Source organism: Tachypleus tridentatus, chromosome 6 (genome assembly GCF_004210375.1).
Source record: "Tachypleus tridentatus isolate NWPU-2018 chromosome 6, ASM421037v1, whole genome shotgun sequence".
NCBI lineage: Eukaryota > Metazoa > Arthropoda > Merostomata > Xiphosura > Limulidae > Tachypleus > Tachypleus tridentatus.
Window position 1 is genome coordinate 116,822,808 of NC_134830.1, and position 21,006 is coordinate 116,843,813.

The following is a 21,006-nucleotide window of genomic DNA, read 5'->3' on the forward strand; positions in this document are numbered from 1 at the left end:
CATGTAAATAATATTTGATATTTTCAGCAGAATGTGCAATGATACAATAAATATTTATAAATTCTGATCAAAACTAACTGTTCAGCCCAGGTGTAAAACAGTCACGTATATTAAAGTCAACAAAACAAACTAACACAGCATACGTGTATGTGCATGTGGAAAGATGTTTTTGGATAATTTGGTATAAACACTAAGTGCTAATATAACTTACTAATTTTTTTCACATGTGTGATACTTCTCATATATCTCTCAGTACAGTACAAGTGTTTACAGAAAAAGCCATTTCATTCGTTTTTTCTTTGTGATTGGAGTACCTTCTTAGAACAGGACACATTTCTGAATGCCATTTTCAAAACACAATTTTAACCATAATTGTTAAGTAGTTCACAAAATAAAACTACTCTCAGAGCAGTAGGTAACATAGGTGTGTTATTTTTCTGTATGTGATTTTAAAAAAAGCAAAAAAAAACAAATCTGATATGATTTTAAATAACATTTTATTGGGTGTGGGTTATGAAATCTTACTACAAGCAGTCTTACTATTCAATAAATATATCAAAATTAACAGTATCTACAGCTGTGTAATTATGATAACCATGCTTTAGTAAATAATCTGTTTAAAACTTTCCAAATAATGCCAACATATTTATTAGTGTACATGTGGGTGTGTGTGTATGTTTTGTTTTTAATAAAGTACTTTAGAATGGAGTTCAAGTAAAATTAGCATTTCTACTGTCTAAGTTAATATAGAATTTTTTTTAGTATAGTATAAATATATATAAAAATATTCACAGATTGTCAGATCAGTTACAGTTTATGAAATTTCACAGCTACAATTCTAAAACTAATCAGCATAAATGAATAGCATAGTTTCATTAAAACATAAAACTTCATGTTAACAGTAAACTCAAAATTACATCAAACTTTGGTTTACATTAAAAAAAAGTAACAAGATACTACATTATTACAGTGTTACAAATAACATCCCACCAAATTTTACCCAAAGCCTTCAAACTATTTATTTTGTTAAAGTGAAATCATGCACTTTTTAACAGCATATTTAAGTACTCCATCATATTCAAGATTTTTTCATAAGCATTTTTTATGGAACAAAATTTCACTCTTGTCAACAGAATGAATTAGCATGAATTTCAAACACTGATTAGGACATTATTAATGCAACATTATGACCTGGTGTTATATTTGATTATTTTATAAATATTTATAAGTTATAATCAAAACTAACTGTTCAGCCAAGGTTTAAAACAGTCATTATATTAAAGGCAACAAAACAAACTAACACAGCAAACATGTATGTGCATATGGAAAGATGTTTTTAGATAATTTGGTATAAACATTAAGTGCTAATATAACTTGCTAATTTTTTCACGTGTGATACTTCTCATATCATATCTCTCAGTACATTACAAAATAATTAATGAAAGTAACAACTAACTAACTAACAACTCTGCTATCGTGTTTTATATCGCTCAATTAATTTCTTCAACTTAAAATAAGATTGAGGAGATTTAGCCATGTGTTTGTCACATGGCATAAACATTGCTTTAGACAAACAGAGCAAGCAATTTTTTTAAACATTATCTTATAACAGTGCAAAGCAGACTTGTCCATCTGTCTGATATTGCAGGTTGTAACTGGCTGAAATAATTTTGGCAAGTCCTCAATAATATCAAAGTTAAATGGATAACTGATAGAAGAGATGGTTTATGTTTGGAAGGCATTTCACTTTTATTGCCTTCACTGACAGATGATGACTTCACTTAAAGGAGAAGGGCAGCAGCAAAATACATGAAATTGAAATGTTTATTGCTGTGTGTAGCGTGGGTACCTTTGCATTGGCCAACAGGTTTGTGTGCTGTTGTTCAGCATAGATAAAACATATCTTTTTTCATCCTGGCATTGCTAGCTACCTTTGTCAATTATGCAGTAAATCAAATTATAAGAAAGCTGAAACCTGTAACGATGAGATAGCATTAAATTATTGTTTTGGTGTCAATTGTTATTAAGTTTTTATGGATATAAACCTAATAAAATCTTGAGAGATTTAGCCAGTGTAGGATATTTAAAGGATAAAATAAAAATAATCTTCATAAGTATAAAATTAATAAATAATAATCAGATAAGTTAAGGAACCGGTAGTAGGTTATTACTTACGAAACGCATAAATTTGAGTCATTTATTCATAAGATTTATAAAACTCTACAATACATAAAACTAGAATATACCATTAATGTTCATGTGTTAGCAGTAGTCCACATTCAACAACAAAAACTGGTTGGATTTTCAGAAAAAAAAATATAAATCCCAAACAAAAGGAAAGTATCAACGTGTACAGATAATTTTACTCAAATACTCTCACTGATTTATATCTACTGGTACAGTAAGTGTTGTGTTCTATTTATGTAGCAATTGCTACGTTTTTTAACTTAAATGTAACATTTTTGTTTTCAGTAAAAGATTTTTTAAGGATCAACATGTTGGGCGGATTTTAAATTTTGTATTAAATTTATATTAGAAATGTGGGTTTAAGTTTTTCCTTTTTTCTGTATAAAAATGTTATTGCTATAAAAATTAATAGTATGTTTTACTCTCATTTAACTTTTGTGTTATAACAACTATTAAATCAAAAGAATTAATTATATTATTTGATGTTTTTTAGTTTGGAAAAGGGTGCTTTGATATATCTTAAACTATAGTCCATTTTAATTACAGGTATAAAGAATGCATTGTTCTATATCAAATAAGTTAAAACATTTCAGTAATTTGTAACCTTAAGGATTTATAAAGATGGACCTTCTTTCTTTGGCCCAGCATGTTAAGGTGTTTGACTCATAATCTGAGGGTCATGGGTTCGAATCCCCGTTGCACCAAACATGCTTGCCCTTTCAGCCATGGAAGTGTTATAATGTTTCAGTCAATCCCATTATTCATTTTTATAAAGAGTGGCCCAAGATTTGGTGGTGGGTGGTGATGATTAGCTTCCTCCCCTCTAGTCTTACACTGCTAAATTAGGGATGGCTAGCAGAGATAGCCATTGTGTAGCTTTGTGCAAAATTCAAAACAAACCAAAAAAACCTTTTTTCCTCAGGAGTGAAATGGAAAGCAGAAAGTCTGCTATTCAAAAGAGCTTGGGCTGTTTTTTTTTTTTTAGTTGTGATTTGGTCTTGTCTTTTTATTTTTTATTTTTCTGTGTGTTTTGAAAGTATTGCAAATGAGCTACTTAAATAAAATTGTAGTACGTGTCCTTGTGACAGAGTTATTTCTGTTTTTCTGGTTGTAGGAGAAACCCATAGTTTAAAGACTCTTCACACAATCTTATCAACTGGGTCTCCTCTCAAGCCTCAAAGCTATGATTATGTGTATAAGCATGTTAAATCAGACATCCTACTGGGTTCTATCACTGGTGAGTTATAAGGGTTTCAGTCATTTCCAGTCTATTCTAGCTAAAGTTTGACTCATCATTTATTGCTGAGTAGTTTCAATAGCATTTAACTTAACAGAAAAGATTGAATTTTTATCAGATCTCAAAGCTATGAATAGTCTGATAATCATTTTATTTTTATAGGGTTTTCATTCATATTTCATGAATTTATTTGATTATATTAATTGCACTATTCCTTAATGAATTAAATATTATACAGTGTTACTGAATTTGAATTTCTGCACTCCAGCAACATAAATTTAAAAGTAAATTTATAATTAAGAATACATTTCTAAAATTTTTAATAAAGCTCTTTGTAAAATCTTTAAATTTTTTATCAGTAGAAAAGTAAAATATTTCTAAACTTCAAGAATCCAGAGGGAGTGTGTAGATATATAAACAAATGAATTATTTCATTTGAGAAACTTTTTTTTGTTTTTTCTTCTAAAGTACCTACATTTCTAAATTATAAACAGAAAGAACCTACTAATTCGGTAACAATTCGAAAAAAAAGGTGTAGTTCTATTAACTAATCTGAGTTTGCAAAAAAAAAAGATTATCCACATGGGAAAAATATTAGTTCTGTAAAAACATTTTATTCTTTTACTTCTGTAGAGAAACTCATTTAATCCTTGTTAAGTAAGATACTTAATATCAAATGAAAGCACAACAAACTGATGCAACTACAGGAAAAATTAAAGAGTCTATTAAGAAGTAGAGAAACGTTTTGATTAAATTATATTAATCCAGACCAGTTTGATTTGTTCCTTGACCACTCCTTTCACCCCTCTATAGCTTAAAATCATTACAAGTTAAATTCAGTATCATTCTGGTTTTTCAGGTGGTTCAGATATCATTGCTTGTTTTGCTGGACAAAATCCCACATTACCAATCCATAGAGGAGAGATTCAGTCTCAACACTTAGGGATAGCCTTTGAATGTTGGAATTGGGAAGGTAAAGTGACTAGGTTTTTCATTCCACTAACTCAGCAAATATTTATATTATAACTTGTAATGCATCTATTTTACTTTGATTCAAAAATAATCGTTTATCAGGCTGTGAGTAACAAAGAAATATAGAATGTTTTTCTCATTGCAAATTAGATAGTGAACTTGGGACAGTTCACCAAATGTGACAAAGTGGTCATTAGAGTTATCTGTAACTAACATATAAAAAGTTTGTGTTTAAAATGTCATTTTGTAGCCTGGTTTTGCTCTTGACTGTAATATGTCCATCAGACCTTTTAAAACATATGTTCTAATTATATTAGGGACAATAAATGCACATTAGTCAGTTACTGACAGGTTCTTTGTGTAATCATTATTATGAGAAGATGTCTTCATCAGAAATGTGTAAAAGAAACATATTTTATAAAAACAGTTAAAACAGATAAGTAAACGAGATTTTAAAGGAAAGGCAATATCAGCTGTGAATATGTATTGCTTTCCACAAAGGTAAAGCTGTCGTAGGAGAAAAAGGAGATTTGATATGTTCTAAACCATTCCCATCTATGCCCACCCACTTTTGGAATGATCCAGAAGGAAAAAGGTACCAACAAGCATATTTTACAAAATTTCCAGGTGATTTCACTTTCATTTTTAATTTCAGATTTCTACTTTTATAGTTGCTTGTGTTTGTTTTTGGAGTTAATGATTTTGATGCTGTGGTACATTTATAATACCTTTTTCGAATGCTTGCAAAAACAAACAAATCAAATAAATGCATAGTTACTAAATCAATACTGATAACTGATATCTTCACAAGCTCAGAAATACCAGTGTTTAGTAGTAATATTTAATTTTTCATTAAATTAATCATAATGTTATGGCAAAAACAATCAAGCTCCACTGGTATAATTTGACCATTTAATTATATAGTTAATGATTTATGTATTACAGTAAAACATGCAAGATCAATGGTTTGATTAATAGAGATATATAAAATATATTTAAAACCTTGGTGCTTTCAATTTATAGGCCTATCTAAAACTCCAGGGTTTATCTTTTTACATTTGATTACTTGTGATGTAACAATGGATTAATATATTTTTTTGATTGTCAGTTTTGTGTAACAGTTCTATAAAATGTTTATTAAGGTTTATTTAATATTGCCTTAACAATAGATTAAAGTTATGAAAAGGGTTCTGTTGCTTTTTACTATACAAATTGTTAAGCACTGTTTATGACACTTTGTTTTTATGTGGAAAACTCACTTTTGCATGTTATCTAAATAGGGGTTTGGTGTCATGGTGACTTCTGTTTAATAAATCCTGAAACCAAGGGAATTTTAATGCTAGGACGAAGGTAAGTAAAAACCTAGGAAAAGTCTTGCATTTTTGACATTCAGTAGTTATATAAATCAAGCAGTAGGAAGACTTTAGTAAAGAATCTATAGTCAATACTAGTTGTAATGGATGCTATGTTACGTTCTATTGGGATCATTTAATTGTCATTAATGATTTGTATATGAGAAATGGACAAAATGTGATTATTTATTCATAATATTAATAAAACATTTAACCTTAAGGTGACAACTACAATTGACAATAGATTTTTAACAAAATCTTAATACTTTTATATTAAGTTCATCACTGTTTTATACTGCTGATTTTAATCGTCTATTGACAATTCATATACTTAATAGCATTGAAGCTATTTGTTTCATTTTATATAGATATTGGTATCATGGTATAGATATTGGTATCATGGTATAGATATTGGTATCATGGTACTTATTATCTAAGCTGTAAATACAACTTACATGAAACAGTGTAATTAAAAAGAGGACATTAAATGTGTTTGGTATTATACTCGGACATTTTCAATATATATTCTCTTCTTCAGCATCAAATTGAATTATTGCATGCTTTTAATCCTAAAAGTATTGACTTGTTTTCATACTATTCACAATTAGAAACATACTCATTGCATCGTATAAAATAATTTAATACTTTAGCATTGTACAACGCATTCTAAAGAATTGACCCAAATGTTTGAGTGAGATCTGTCATCTGTGTAAGATATACATGAGACACATTGGTATTTCTGAGTCAGTGTTTATTTATTTACATTATCCAGTCAATTTGTATTATATGGTTTTTAATAACTTTTCAAACTTTGAAGTGATATGTTAACTTTTTCTTTATACAGAAATATTTTTATTAAAAATCTTCTTTCTCCTCTTTCAGCATGTGTAACAATATTTTCATGACTATCTTATTTTAATTCTGTTTTTGTTTTAGGACCACAATGCATGTAAACCTTACAAAGGTTTTATGTTAAATAAAGTATGGTATGAAAGAATTAGGTTTAATATCAACAGTCCGTTACAATTGAGTTTGCAGAGAAATCTTAGAGTTTATGAAACTTACAAAATTATTTAAAATGTATGAAAGTGGCTTAATTTATTTTGTGAACTTAAAAGAAATTTAACTTTTATACTAATAATATAAAATCAAATGTCATTTTAGTCTTGACTAAAACAGTGTTTAAATTGTGACAGTTAACATTTTTGCTTTCTTTCATAATTTGCAATGTTTCTTTTACTGTAATTTGCTTGATATTACAATGTGAGAGTGATTTGAAACTTCTCCAAAAGAAATTTGCTTGTGATAAAATTAAACTTGTCTGGATTATGTGTGGATTAAAGACTAAGATAAAAGTTGCAAACATTTCTCAGAAATTCACTCCAATTAAAAATTAGTTCCTGCTCACCAAATTTGTAGGGCAAGAATCTGTAGTTTATGTAAATTACTGGATATATATAATAGGAAGCTGTTTCATTGTACATTAGAATATTTTGTCATTACATGTATTAAATAAAAAATAATTAGTGTTCAAGACTATAATCTTACTACAGAGCTTTATTGTACACCATATACAATTATTTTATATTTTTTATTACTAGTGATGCCACTCTTAACCCTAATGGAGTAAGATTTGGAAGTGCAGAAATCTACCATGTTGGTATGTTTTTCTTGATAAAATTTTCATTGTTTATGTTAAATTTTTAGATCATCTGTTACTGAACTTTAAAATGTTAATTTATACAATTTTACATCTCTAATAAACATTTTGTAAAGCACCAAATACATAATTACAATAAAAAAATGTATATTTTTCTGTCCATTTTAGTTAACCTTAGTTTTACATTATATCTATAAAAAATAAGTGAATTTTGACCTCATGTATATTCTTAGAAGTTAATCAAAACTCAGATTTTAATGAGAAAAAGTGTTATTCATAAGTGCTGTAGGTAGATTTATATTTTTACGTTTCTGTTATTTTTAGTGTAATTTACATTTTGTTGAACTATAAATCAGTCACATAATGCTTGCATATTTTCAGTTGAATCAATAATGGAAATCCAGGACAGTCTATGTGTATCCCATTTTGATCGAAATGGAGAAGAGAAGGTTATTTTGTTTCTTAAGATGGCTTTGGGGCAGGTGAAAACGGATGACTTGATTGGTCGTGTAAAGATGGCAATACAGAAAGAGCTATCTCCTCGACATGTGCCTGCTCTAATACTTGAAATTAAGGACATACCAGTAATAATATTTTACATATAGGTTAAAATATGATAAAACTAGAGATCCAATTTATGTAAAATTAAAGGTTTTTAGTGACTGCATGGTATTTATTGTGATTTAAATTAAGACCTAATTATGAGGCATCAGGTTAACTAAGAAGTTCCTATCTTAAGACACTTTTACATAGATTCTGCTTCTTTTTAAAAATTACAACAACTAACAAATACTTCAAGTACATTTATTTATTAAAATATTTAATTTTCTAGTTGCTTTTTGCACTTTTAAGCTGGATATTTAAGTAACTTTCATATCTACAATTTTCAAATCAATTTATAGAAAAAGTAATATTTTCGTCCTAGTCTAAATCCATTTCTCACTGAATATTTAGGTAATTGTTTCAAAGCCTAGAGTTATGTAATGTGTAATACTTAAACAATTATCATATTTTGACAAATTTGATAAATCAAAGTAAAAAAAATTGCTTTCTTACTACTTTCCATATGTTTCCAGTTGTATGATCCAAGAAATAAATTCTCATTACTTAGTAAGTACTGACTAACTTACCAAACTGGTGTTTTATTTTCATTACTTAGTAAGTACTGACTAACTTACCAAACTGGTGTTTTATTTTCATTACTTAGTAAGTACTGACTAACTTACCAAACTGGTGTTTTATTTTCATTACTTAGTAAGTACTGACTAACTTACCAAACTGGTGTTTTATTTTCATTACTTAGTAAGTACTGACTAACTTACCAAACTGGTGTTTTATTCTCATTACTTAGTAAGTACTGGCTAACTTACCAAACTGGTGTTTTATTCTCATTACTTAGTAAGTACTGGCTAACTTACCAAACTGGTGTTTTATTCTCATTACTTAGTAAGTACTGGCTAACTTACCAAACTGGTGTTTTATTCTCATTACTTAGTAAGTACTGGCTAACTTACCAAACTGGTGTTTTATTCTCATTACTTAGTAAGTACTGGCTAACTTACCAAACTGGTGTTTTATTCTCATTACTTAGTAAGTACTGGCTAACTTGCCAAACTGGTGTTTTATTCTCATTACTTAGTAAGTACTGGCTAACTTACCAAACTGGTGTTTTATTCTCATTACTTAGTAAGTACTGGCTAACTTACCAAACTGGTGTTTTATTCTCATTACTTAGTAAGTACTGGCTAACTTACCAAACTGGTGTTTTATTTTCATTACTTAGTAAGTACTGGCTAACTTACCAAACTGGTGTTTTATTTTCATTACTTAGTAAGTACTGGCTAACTTACCAAACTGGTGTTTTATTTTCATTACTTAGTAAGTACTGGCTAACTTACCAAACTGGTGTTTTTATGAGTTGATTTCTGTATTAGTTTGTTTTTTTTTTATATTTAACTTCTACATGGCATGTGCAATAAATTATCTTTGGTTAATTTTCCACACTTTCATTGTAATATAGTATTAACCTCTATTGTATTTGTTTGGGAGATTTTTGAAATTTATTGATTACATGGAGGAATTGTTTTAATGGTATTTTTAATATCCTTTTATCAGTGTTGAAAAAAACATGTCACTGATGGGTTGTTTTTTCCTTTAGAGGATAAAAACAGTTCATAAATTGTTATCCAGAATAAAATCATAAGGTGTAACATTAAAAATAACACAGTAGTATTATATACATTTTCTAAACATTTGAGACTGAGTAATAGCAATAATGATTACTCATAAAGCACCATTTCACAAGTGTTTGTTGAATGTTACTGAAGTTTATGTCAGAGCGTAAGTAATGAATTTGTATAGTTAATTGTTTTTGTTTATTTTCCCTAGTACACCATTAATGGAAAGAAAGTAGAAGTCGCTGTTAAAGAAATATTATCAGGGAGAGACATCAAAGACAGGGAATTTTTGGAAAATCCCCAATCATTGGACTTGTTTTATAACATTCCTGAACTTCAAGAATTCTGATTCTGTTGGGAAAAAAAAACAACAAAACTAATTGCATACAACAGCCACTATTGATTATTTCAAGAACATTTTGGAATATCTACAATAACTTCTTTGTTACAGAATAATTTGTTCAAAAAAGATGAACTGTCAGCAATTTGTGTGTGTGATTGGTTGAACTTAAAGGTTCTTGACTTCAACTGCTATATATTGCTCAAACCACAATACATAATAAGCAAATAAAAGAATTCGAACTGTTTAGGTCTGTGTTAAAGGATTTATAATGAAGTAGATAAAAGTTAAATCTGCAATCAAATTTCATTTTGGTCTTTGACAATCTCTGTGAACTCTGATCACAAAATGCAGGTTTCTTTTGATCAAAGTTAGAATTCTGAGACAGATCAACATATATATTTGTATTAGATGGCACATATAGTAGTCAGTAGATTATTAATAATAATAGTTTATGCCAACATTCAATAGTCTTTTCTGTAACTTATCTATATTACTAAGATTGTCTTATTTAAATACTTCACTCTTTAGAGTGCTTTTTCAAATTCTCACGTTTGATCAACTACATGGCAGCTGGCTAGGGAAGTAAAATACAAAATTAACATCTGTCTGATTTTTTTGTTGTTAATTTATTATGTTACTTTGCATATATTGTTTTTTATAAAAGAAATTAAGAAACATGTAGTACTACATACTAATCTTTCTTTGTTTAATCTTTAATTTTTAACAAAAATACTTGTTAGAATTGTTTTTTCTGTAGAAAAAGACTTGTAATGTTTACTGAAAGCTTGCCAAGTTTCACAAACATAAATCGTCTCATATTGCTGTATCGCCATGCCTTTAACATATATACATACGATGTAGGTAGTCCAACCTGCACCTGCATGTGTCTTTGTATTTACATACATATATCATATAAAAAATCATTCTTTTATAAGTACAATTGTTCTATATGTATTGTATTAAAATTTACACTTAACTTTTTTTGTAGCAATGACACATTTTTTAAGACGGCAAATTAAAACGCGCATACACACACACACACACACACACACACACACACACACACACACACACACACACACACAGGTATATGTTTGAATGAGGACAGTAGTCCCAATCTCATGTAATTCAGTCTCCCAATAACATGATACTTTGTATGCATACTTCCGACATTAGAAACCGGTTGTCAGTAAACATGGTGAGCTTGGCATAGATAGCCCATTTTGTAGCCATACTTTACTGTAAAAATACTTGTACGATCCAATTAGCTCATTAATATCATAAAGTGGAAGGTATTGAGCATTAGTACATGTGGCTTAACATTTTTAGAAAGTATTTAACTATAATTTGAGTAATAACTGTTTATATTATTCAAAACCTGGAGATTGTCATTTCTACTGAGTAACATACGTGATAATTCTCTCTAAAAAGAACTGTGTACAGTGGAAAAATACAGCAGATACATGTGATTTAAAACACAGTTTTGTTCTACATGCCATTATTTGGGTATATTAATTATTAAACAACAATATCTTTGTTTATATGCCCTGCTAGCTAATACCCCCCTTTTAACCCTCAAATTACAGACTTGCCTTCATACTACTTGCTATCAACAAGTCCTGTGTACAATAATATCGTATTGAGTAATTACCTTTGCCTCAGGAAGGAAAGTAAAGGTATTGCAGTCAGGTCCATGTACGTGCCTATTAGTGTTTCCACATGTATATCTTGAAACTAACAGACTAACGTACATACATTTTACACAAGATGGAAAAGTGCATATGTGAAATATTATGTTCACTTGTGGCCTGGATCACTTTGAAGCATGTTTTATAATTAGAAAATGGGGCATTTTTTGCAGTTTTATGTTAACAACTTGCATTTAAACTGAGATTTTCATCACACCACAAAGAGTAATCTGGATTTCAAAAGGTATTTTGGTTTTCAAATATGAAACTTGACCATATCCAATATAAATGCATGCACAGGAAAGGAACAGTGAGATGGAGGAATTCAATCTCTGATTGCTCTTGTTTTTTTTTTTTTTTTTTTTTTGTTTGTTTTAAATACTCAACTTTAAGGGAAATGAAATTGCACAAAATTATCAACCTTCTATACAAAATATTTAAGGGAACCTAGAAGTAATAATTGCAATATCGTTGATACTTAAAATGGGTTTGTGTGACATGAACATTATTAGAAATATATGAACCCATGAGAAATTTGTGCATAAATTTAAAATCCAGTGAGTATCATTGGCAATCTTGTTAAGTTCTACACTTAAAATCTAGATATAGAAGAAAAGATTAATGGTATATCTATATAACAGAAATCACTTTTTTAAAAATTTAATTTGAAATGGATATGAATAAATGAATTAAATATTTGAACAACTACTGATGTATAGTGAATCCTGCATTTAGGAAGTCTATATGTTATATGTTCTGTATGTTATACGTTCTATATGTTAAACTTTCTTACTAAAATTTTTCAATATATTGATGACAGATATTTAGTCAAGTTATTCAATTTTAACCAGATGTCACTTATTAGAGAAATCACATCATTAAATACAGATAATATTGGTAATTTTGCTAAAAGTACAATAGTTTCCTATTGAAACTAATTTTGGTTTTAATCATGAATAGAAATAAGCAAGCTATTTTATTTTAAATATTTGATGTGTTTTTTTAACTTTAAACAGAATCTTTTTGTTTTGTGGTGTGATACTAAGTGGATTTATTATAAACTGATAGACCATTTTTAATTACTTTTATCAGTTATTTTCTCTTTCAGAAAATGCCAATATATAACTGTTACAGGGTGAACTAGTACCAAAATGTTTATATTTCTCTTTGGTTAATTTGTGTTCAGGGTTACTGATGAGTGGAATTCTCCTAAACTAGTACTATCCAATAACACACGTTGATCAAGGTGTAAATTGAACTTAGTTTTTGAGTATATAAGTTTTAAACAAATTATGGATTACTATGTTTATTAACATTAAGATAAGTGATGTGATACTAACTGGTGGACAAAATGATGTATACACTTGACGTTATATTTTAGTATTCGCGTGTTCAAGATTAATTAATGAATTGAAGAACAAAATCTGATTTATTATTATACATTTTCTTTGTTTTGTTGTTATCGTCCGTCTTAAAATGGTAAAGGTATTTTATTTGTACAATAAAATTTAATATGGCAAAATTGTTTTTTCTCTCAAAACAACAGTAAATAAATTTCATGATACTTAGTACAGTGCTGAGCTGTAGGTTTACTGGTTTTTCTTTTTTTTATTTTCTTATAAGTATGTAGTGCATACATTTGTACCATTATAAATTCAACTTCACAAGTATGTAGTAGAGTCATGGTAACATTTGTACCATTATAAATTCAACTTCACAAGTAAAACTAGATACATAAAAGATGACAAACAAGTAAACATACCCTATACTTTACGAGTCATGTTGTATGGTAATCATAAAATAATGTAACTGTAAAGTAGTAATCAAATTAAAACAAAAGTAGTAATCAAATTAAAACAAAAATACTTTAAGATTGTTATTTACCTGTCGCACACACGGCCCTATTTATGCATTGACAGAACATTTTCTGCCTTGGAACAAAAGCAACAACGAACTTGGCAGGGGTTTAGTTTAGAGAGAGAGAAGTCTGAAGAATTCTCTCCCAAACAGTTGTGGTCAGGAACATTGTGGTTCCTCTTCGTTCCCTCACATGAAAGATTACTTAGCTTTGCTTGTAAATTTTCCTGTATTTTACTTGTTTAAGGGGATGAAGTGCGGTGGAGCATTATAAAAATGACGGGGAGAGAGAGACAAAGGCGGCACAAAAGAAGAGAGCCAGGCCGAAGTCCGAAAAGCCGATGAGATATCAACATAAAACGAACCCTATTTAGGGCTGGGCAAGAATATTGTCTTGCTTGGATCTAAAGATCCAATGCCTGAGATTTGGATGTGGGAGGAAACGCAAGTGGCCTTAGAAAACTCAATTTCACAGGGTAGGCGCCGAAAATTTTATCTGTCTTATGCCCCGATCTGAAAGGAAATACATATTAATATTAACATGTATTCACCTTATCTGTGATTATGTATTTTGTTGAGTGGTTTGTGATTGTTGAAGTACGTTATATGGTGAAATGTATTTTGTATGTGCACTGGCTAGTTTACATAATGATTCAGTTAGTTGATTTCTATGTTCCGCTTTTAAGTAATATTTGTATGATATTTCTGTGAGCCTGTTTCTAAGGGTGGGTACATTACTGATTTTATGTGCATAGTTTGCAGGTGTGAATGATGGTAGTCGATTTCCTGCTATTAATATTTTATTTTGTTGTATTTGGATACTCTAGTATGTTGTTAGACATTACATGTGACTTGACATTCATATTCTATTAACGGTCGGGTGTAAACCTTGTATATTTGGATGATGATCTCTGGTGAGCAGTTTAAGTGTTTGCTAGATGTGGTCATCAAATGTGAAATGCGTTTTTTGATGGATGAGTGTATGTTGTTAACGTGTTTTTTTCCATGTTAATCTTGAGTCGAAAGTAATGCCAAGGAATGTAATGTGCTTGCTCATGTTGATAGGTGTATTGCCGAGTGAGATGTTTACTTTTTCTAGAGTTTTTCTGTGTCTTTAATTTCCTATAAAAAGTGATTGCTTGCGTTTTTGTTGGATTCAAAACCATCTTCACCTGTTGCTCCAGCTCGAGACAGTATTTAGTGTTTTCTGAACGCGAGACATGGCCATTAATTAGTTTCTAGAAATACTCCAGATAGCAATGTCGTCTGCGTATTGTAAATTGTAAGTGTACGTTAGACTGGGAAAAGGTATATCACTAACAAAAATAATGTAAAGGGGTGGCGAGAGAACGGATCCTTGGGGCACTCCTGCAGTTATTTTGAAAGATTTTGATAAAGTTTTGTTGACTCTTACTTGAACTGTAAGGAAGTTTGATATCCGTTTGATTTACTTTTAAATTAGTTAGTTTATACTTCATGGCGTTATAAATTGTTTTTATTTAGCTTTGTAATGCGGGGGGCGTTGCAACCCGCAGCATCAGATAGAGATACCAATTAAGAGCGATTATGTAGCTGATCACGTGATTAATGGTGCAACTAGGCGGGCAAAAAAATTTTCTTAACGCAGCCCTACGTATTAATGTGGTTCATACTCTTCATCGTGAATGTAAGTGATATGTCATTAAACGACCAAAATTTGTATTGAAACAATTTGCAGACGATGCAGCTATTTGAAAGAGTTCCAAACGTCATCAATAACGACCACAAATTTACAGCCCTCATGAAATAACATCTCAGAATATTGTTCTAAGAAAAGAATAAAAATTAATATATCACAAACAAGAAATTTAGTATTGGCAAACTAATTGAAATCAACCCCAAACTGTAGCTTAACAGAACACTTCTCCAAACAGCTGGCACAATATGATCAGGTAGGTTAATTTGTGCGACTCGTAATCTGAGGGTCGAGGGTTCGCATTCCCGTCGCACCAAACATGCTCGCCTTTTCAGCCGTGATGGCGTTATAATGTGATGGTCAATCCCACTATTCGTTGGTAAGAGAGTAGCCCAAGAGCTGGTGGTGGGTGATGATGACTAGCTGCTCTTCCTCTAGTCTTACACTGCTAAATTAGGGACGGCTAGTACAGATAGTCCTCGAGTAGCTTTGCGCGAAATTAAAAAACAAACAAAGAAACTGTTGGTTGATTACTCCCAGCCCATTGAGTGAATCTCAAATAATCTTGGCAGGTTGACGCTTTGGACCAGGGGGGAATTTTAGGGTTTGGGACCACAGATTGGCAGACTCAAACTGTTGGAATATTGATCTTTTTACAAACTACAATTTACAAATTGTACATAAACTACAAGACATCACACTTTATTCAATAAAGTGTAGATTATGGACAATCTGTAGAATCGTAGTTTGTTTTTAATATAATCTGTGCCATTCAATAAATTGTATTGAATGTCACAGATTAAAGTAAAAATAAAGACAAATATTTCACTTTTTTGTCTGTGGAAATATTCTATTTATAGTTATCTTTGACTTATTTTTTATTTACAGAATTTAGAGCCCATCATGTGTGTCAAGAAAGAGGGTACGATGATTCACATGTTCAACATGGATTAATATCCATCATCATCAATGAAGAAGAAAGTCATGAATGTGTTATTTATAGCAAAGTTTTGTCAAATGATTCTATGAAACCAACAAAGTTGAAGCAACATTAGTAGAATGTTCATCCTCAACACAGGGACAAGGATGAAAGCTTTATTGAACGTAATGGAAATGCTCTCAAAAAGATGAAGCTGCATTCAACAGGGGCATTCTAAGAAATGGACCAAAAGGTTATTGAAGCTTCTTATGTCGTAGCATTGGAGATAGCAAAGCAGAAAAACACATACAATTGGGAAAACCTTAATCAAACTTTGAGCTCTCAAAATGATGAAAATTGTCTTGGGAAATGGATTGGAGAAAAACTTGCAGCAGATTCACTATCATACAGTACTGTTCAAAGGAGGATCAGCGACATGACCATTGACATCAAGGATCAAGTTGTGCAGAAGATCAAGTCTGCAGCATTTGGCTTATTTTCAATTCAACTTGATGAATTGACCAATGTGGCATCGTGTTCCCAGTTGCTGGAATTTGCAAGATATGTTCACTCAGGCGCATTTAGAGAGGAGTTTCTTTTTTGTTTTCCTCTTGAAACAACTACCAACGCCTCAGATATTTTGATAAAGGTTTCATATTTCTTTGAATCAGAAAATATTTTGTAGGATAATGTCTGTTGGTGCTGTACAGATGGAGCACCAGCTATGCTCGGGACAAAATCTGGATTTCAAGTTTGTGTGAAAAAGCGAGCTCCGAAAGTGAAAGGCATTAATTTTATGATCCATCGTCAGTCACTGGCCTCATAAACACTTCAAGCTACACTAGAGAAAGTTTTGGATCAAACAATTCAAATTGTGAATTTTGAAGAGCTCTCAACTCACGACGTTTCAAGCAGTTATGCACTGACATGGATGCAGGCCATCAGTTGCTTCTTTTCTACACAAATGTTCGTTGGCTTTTAAAAGGAAATGTAACTGAGCGAGTATTTGAGGCTAGAGATGAGCTCAAGTTATTTTTTGAAGTTTAAGGTAAGATGGAATTTTTGCTTCGCTGAATGATGAGGAATGGATCATGAGCCTTGCCTATTTGGTTGACATTTTAAGCAGCTGACTAAACTGAATCTTCAGATGCAAGGAAGGAATACAAAGATCATAAAATTTATGGATTCCTTGAAAGCTTTCATGAGCAAGCTGGAAAATTGGAAGAGAAAGGTCAAGATAAAAATATTGCAGTGTTTGAGAAACTATCATCAATTCTTGTTGCTGGTGGTGAAGAGCAAGTGCATCCAGAATATGCAAAAAAATGAAATTTTGCAGCATTTGACAGCACTGGAAAATGAATTCAGCTGATATTTTCCTGAACTCAGTGATGTAGTGAGAAATCCATTTAAATTGTCAGTTGAAAAAGTTCCTGATGATTGTCAAGATGAATATCTGAAGCTGAAGACTGATTCTGGAGCAAGAGATATGTTCGATGAGAAATCAGCCACAGAATTTTGGCCCTTGACGTGCGATTCCTATCCAAAAGTGGCAGAAAGAGCTATCCATGCATTGCTTCCATTTGTGTCGACATATCTTTGTGAGTCAGGCCTGTCAACTCTGTTGTTACTGAAAACTTTGCAACGAAGTTGATTGGAGATTGAAAATGACTTGCATTGTGCCCTTTTAAACACTCCTCTACGCATCCAAGAATTGGCTAAGAAAAACAATCGCAGGTTTCTCATTGACTGTGATCTTCATCAGAATAAAATGAATTACAATACCCTGATATTCTATTAAACTATTTGTTTATGGAAGTATGCTTCAGTAACTTTAGTCTGTTAAGTTATTAGTTATGAATATAAAAATATATAAAAAAGCACTGTATTCAAATTTTAAAATTCATCATCATTTTCTATTGCTATTAAATTTGAAACTACATTATAAAAATAATCCAAGTAAATATATATGAACTAATATAGAAAAGAAATTCAATATTATGTGTATATTATTTGGAATGCACCTATTGAGTCAGACAATCTTGGAAAGGAGGAAATGACATATGGTAAAAAGGGTATATGGGGCAAAAAAGGTTGAGAACCACTGCTTTAAACAATGTTAAATATTCGAAAGGGATTCAAGGTCAAAATATGAAAGTTACTGAACTGTTACCGAAGCAGTCATGCTTTTCTCATGGCCAGCAAGATGTAGGTGTTCAAGGGTAGGATCACCTCAAAACTTCTATTTATTGGTAAATAGAAACAAACTGCAAATGTTGTTTATGAAGAAGCTGTGGTAATTTATAATTTTAAAATTTTGAGATAAAGTTTATGTTCAGGCAATTACTTTGAAATATATGACTGCTGCTAAACTAACATTGTTTTAGTTAAATATTCTTCGCCAATCGACTGGTATTTCATTTAATATATAGATAAGTAGGATTTGTTCTTGAAGTTTGTCTCAAACAGAAATGTCTTGAATACGCTTGCATGATTTGTGTGCAAAGCCAACAAAGAACAATACGTTATAAATAAAACATACTGAAAATATGAAATTTAAAATAAATACTTATTTTGCGTGTATAATTATTTGTATTAATTTCTTCAAGTAGTAATTTCATATAAATTGTCTACGTATGAAATGGATGCGTGAGCACTGAGTTTAAAGAATTAACCAAGCAAATTGGATTAAATATATTAGAAAGTTTAACAACAATTAACGTAATAATCAATTTTCTGTACAGTATTATGTTACTTTGTTTTTGATACTTGAATAAATTCATTTGTTTTGTTCATATTCTGAAATGTTACAATAAATGTTACTTTCATAATAATTATCGAACACAACATCCTGATGGATCGGTACGTGGGCTATCTTCTCTCACTAACACCCCTGATTTCTTCAGAGTCCCTTTTGCAGTAATGGACCCAGAATAAATTTTATCGCACTCTCGGGAAACCTGTCTAATGGTGGTATTGATGTATTTGAACATTTCTGCCTACGTTTAAAATTATTTTACATTATTTGCATGTAGTCTTTTCTTTATGCTTATTATCTGATATTTTGATATATAATTATTTGTACCAGAATTTCATAACTACTGACACTTTATTCATAATTTACGCCTAACTTAAATACTTTTCACCAGAAATTCCTTGCTAATTCGTCGATAACAGGCACATTAATATACTCACAGAGTAACTTAATAGATACAATAATTCTTATTATTAACAGTAAAAATAATCGTTCATCGACCCACATTGGCCCCTAGTAGCTCAGCGGTATGTCTGCGGACTTACAACGCTAAAATCTGGGTTTCGATACCCGTGGTGGGCAGAACACAGATAGCCCATTGTATGGCTTTGTGCTTAATTCAAAACAACAACGAGTCACATTAAACTGATTTTATCTATGCATTTGTGTTTATATACTGCACACGATTTCTAGAATCTACTGAGGCATTAATTTTCACGATTTTTTTAAAATGTTATGTCATGTGCTCTCTAATCCCCTGGTAAGAGAGTGGTACGTCTATGGATTTACAATGCTAAAATCAAGGGTTAGATTCGCCTTAATAGATACAGTTGAGAGTTTGACGTGTCTTTTCTGTAAAACACACCCTAGAAAATAAAAAAAAATATATAGCAGTACCTCCATCCTGGTTGTGAATTCCTTTGAAAAACCTGGTACACAAACAAAAAAAAGTATACTAAACTGTATAATCACCCAGCAGTTTTTGGGTTTTCTCTTCTATGGGTTGTATTATGTATATATATAATTACCTCTTATCCTTTATCATTATGTATTCCTGATACAAGAATAACTCTTTCTAGGTAGGTCGTCAATAGAATTCAGTAGTGGCTCTATCATTGATGATCCTCTGAAAGCAGACTTTACAGGAACCTATAGCTCTTCACTTGGTTAAATTCCTGTTGCATATTCTTTTGCGAAGTTCCTACCTCGTCATTCTCTCACCAATATACTTCGAAAGATGATCACAGTGGATGACGTTTGGTTTGGAGTGCCTATCCTTCTGGATTTTGTAAATCATGTCATTGGTTATTTCCTGTCCAATACACAGCCCTTCCTAATCCCTGCTTAAGTTTAAGTTCGTCATTTTTTGTGGCAAGAATTGCACAGTCACAACATGCCACCACGATGGAATTCTATCTTATCAACATCAGCATCATAGCAAATTTACATGTTTTTTTTTTTTTTCACAAATTGATCTAAGTCTTTCCTAGGTAAAGTCAAGTATGGCACTACTAGTGTTTCTTAATCTGTTTATTTTATGTACACTTCTGGTGATCAACTATCCCCCAATGTGATAACAGAATGTCCAGTAGCACATTAAATTATTTCAATAAAAATTCCAGTTTATTCCTGGTGATGAGAATTAGGTGAGATAGAGAAAGAATTTAGGGACTGCATTTTCCATCTTGTGGGCAAGATTAATATGTCATTTAAGGATAGCTTCAGCCCCAGCAAGCTACCATCTTCTAAGCACTTTACCAAGTATTAGTGATGATGGTGTATTACCTGTAACTTCATAAATAGCCATTCAATAACTTGCAACTAGCAATGGAAGACCTTGATCTAACATTTTCTGATGTTAATCAGTATAAAATGTAATTGTATAAAAGTGTATAATTGTATCTCTCTAACATGTTGTTGGAAGAAATATGAAGAGTTGTTGTCCTGTTTTTATTCTAAATATCTCACGTATTTCATAAAATAAAGTTAATCTAAATAATGAAGTTTCATGGGTACTCCATATCTTAAAACTAATTAATTAACAAGTTGCCATACCAGAGTTTCTGTTTCCTTTCTTAGGAACAAAATATTTATTTGGTGAAATAGTTTATCACAAGCATATATTCATCCCTACTATTATTTTGTAGCAGAAAATCAAGCCCACTGACAGCAGTTTTCTCGGGTGGC

General features: G+C 30.9%; 2 protein-coding genes across 6 annotated transcripts in view; both read left to right on the forward strand.

The window, feature by feature from the left end:
* LOC143253390 (acetoacetyl-CoA synthetase-like) overlaps window positions 1-13,138 on the forward strand; it is a 33,001-nt gene extending 19,863 nt beyond the window's left edge. For all 4 annotated transcript variants that reach the window (XM_076507197.1, XM_076507195.1, XM_076507198.1 and 1 more), the window contains 7 exons: window positions 3,302-3,424; window positions 4,284-4,397; window positions 4,898-5,023; window positions 5,677-5,746; window positions 7,350-7,408; window positions 7,790-7,992; window positions 9,797-13,138. In XM_076507197.1, the coding sequence (XP_076363312.1) occupies window positions 3,302-3,424; window positions 4,284-4,397; window positions 4,898-5,023; window positions 5,677-5,746; window positions 7,350-7,408; window positions 7,790-7,992; window positions 9,797-9,934 (833 nt within the window). In that variant the 3' untranslated portion in view covers window positions 9,935-13,138. The remainder of the gene's footprint in view (window positions 1-3,301; window positions 3,425-4,283; window positions 4,398-4,897; window positions 5,024-5,676; window positions 5,747-7,349; window positions 7,409-7,789; window positions 7,993-9,796) is intronic.
* A 320-nt stretch (window positions 13,139-13,458) lies between these two features.
* Window positions 13,459-19,736, forward strand: LOC143253391 (protein FAM200C-like). 2 transcript variants are annotated; one of them, XM_076507200.1, is made up of 2 exons: window positions 13,459-13,949; window positions 16,037-19,736. In XM_076507200.1, the coding sequence occupies exon 2, from the start codon at window positions 16,309-16,311 to the stop codon at window positions 16,750-16,752; it is 444 nt and encodes a 147-aa protein (XP_076363315.1). In that variant the 5' UTR covers window positions 13,459-13,949; window positions 16,037-16,308; the 3' UTR covers window positions 16,753-19,736. The 2 variants fall into 2 exon arrangements, with proteins under 2 accessions (XP_076363315.1, XP_076363316.1); XM_076507201.1 differs by having other exon boundaries at window positions 16,037-19,733.
* Window positions 19,737-21,006: the final 1,270 nt, after the last annotated feature.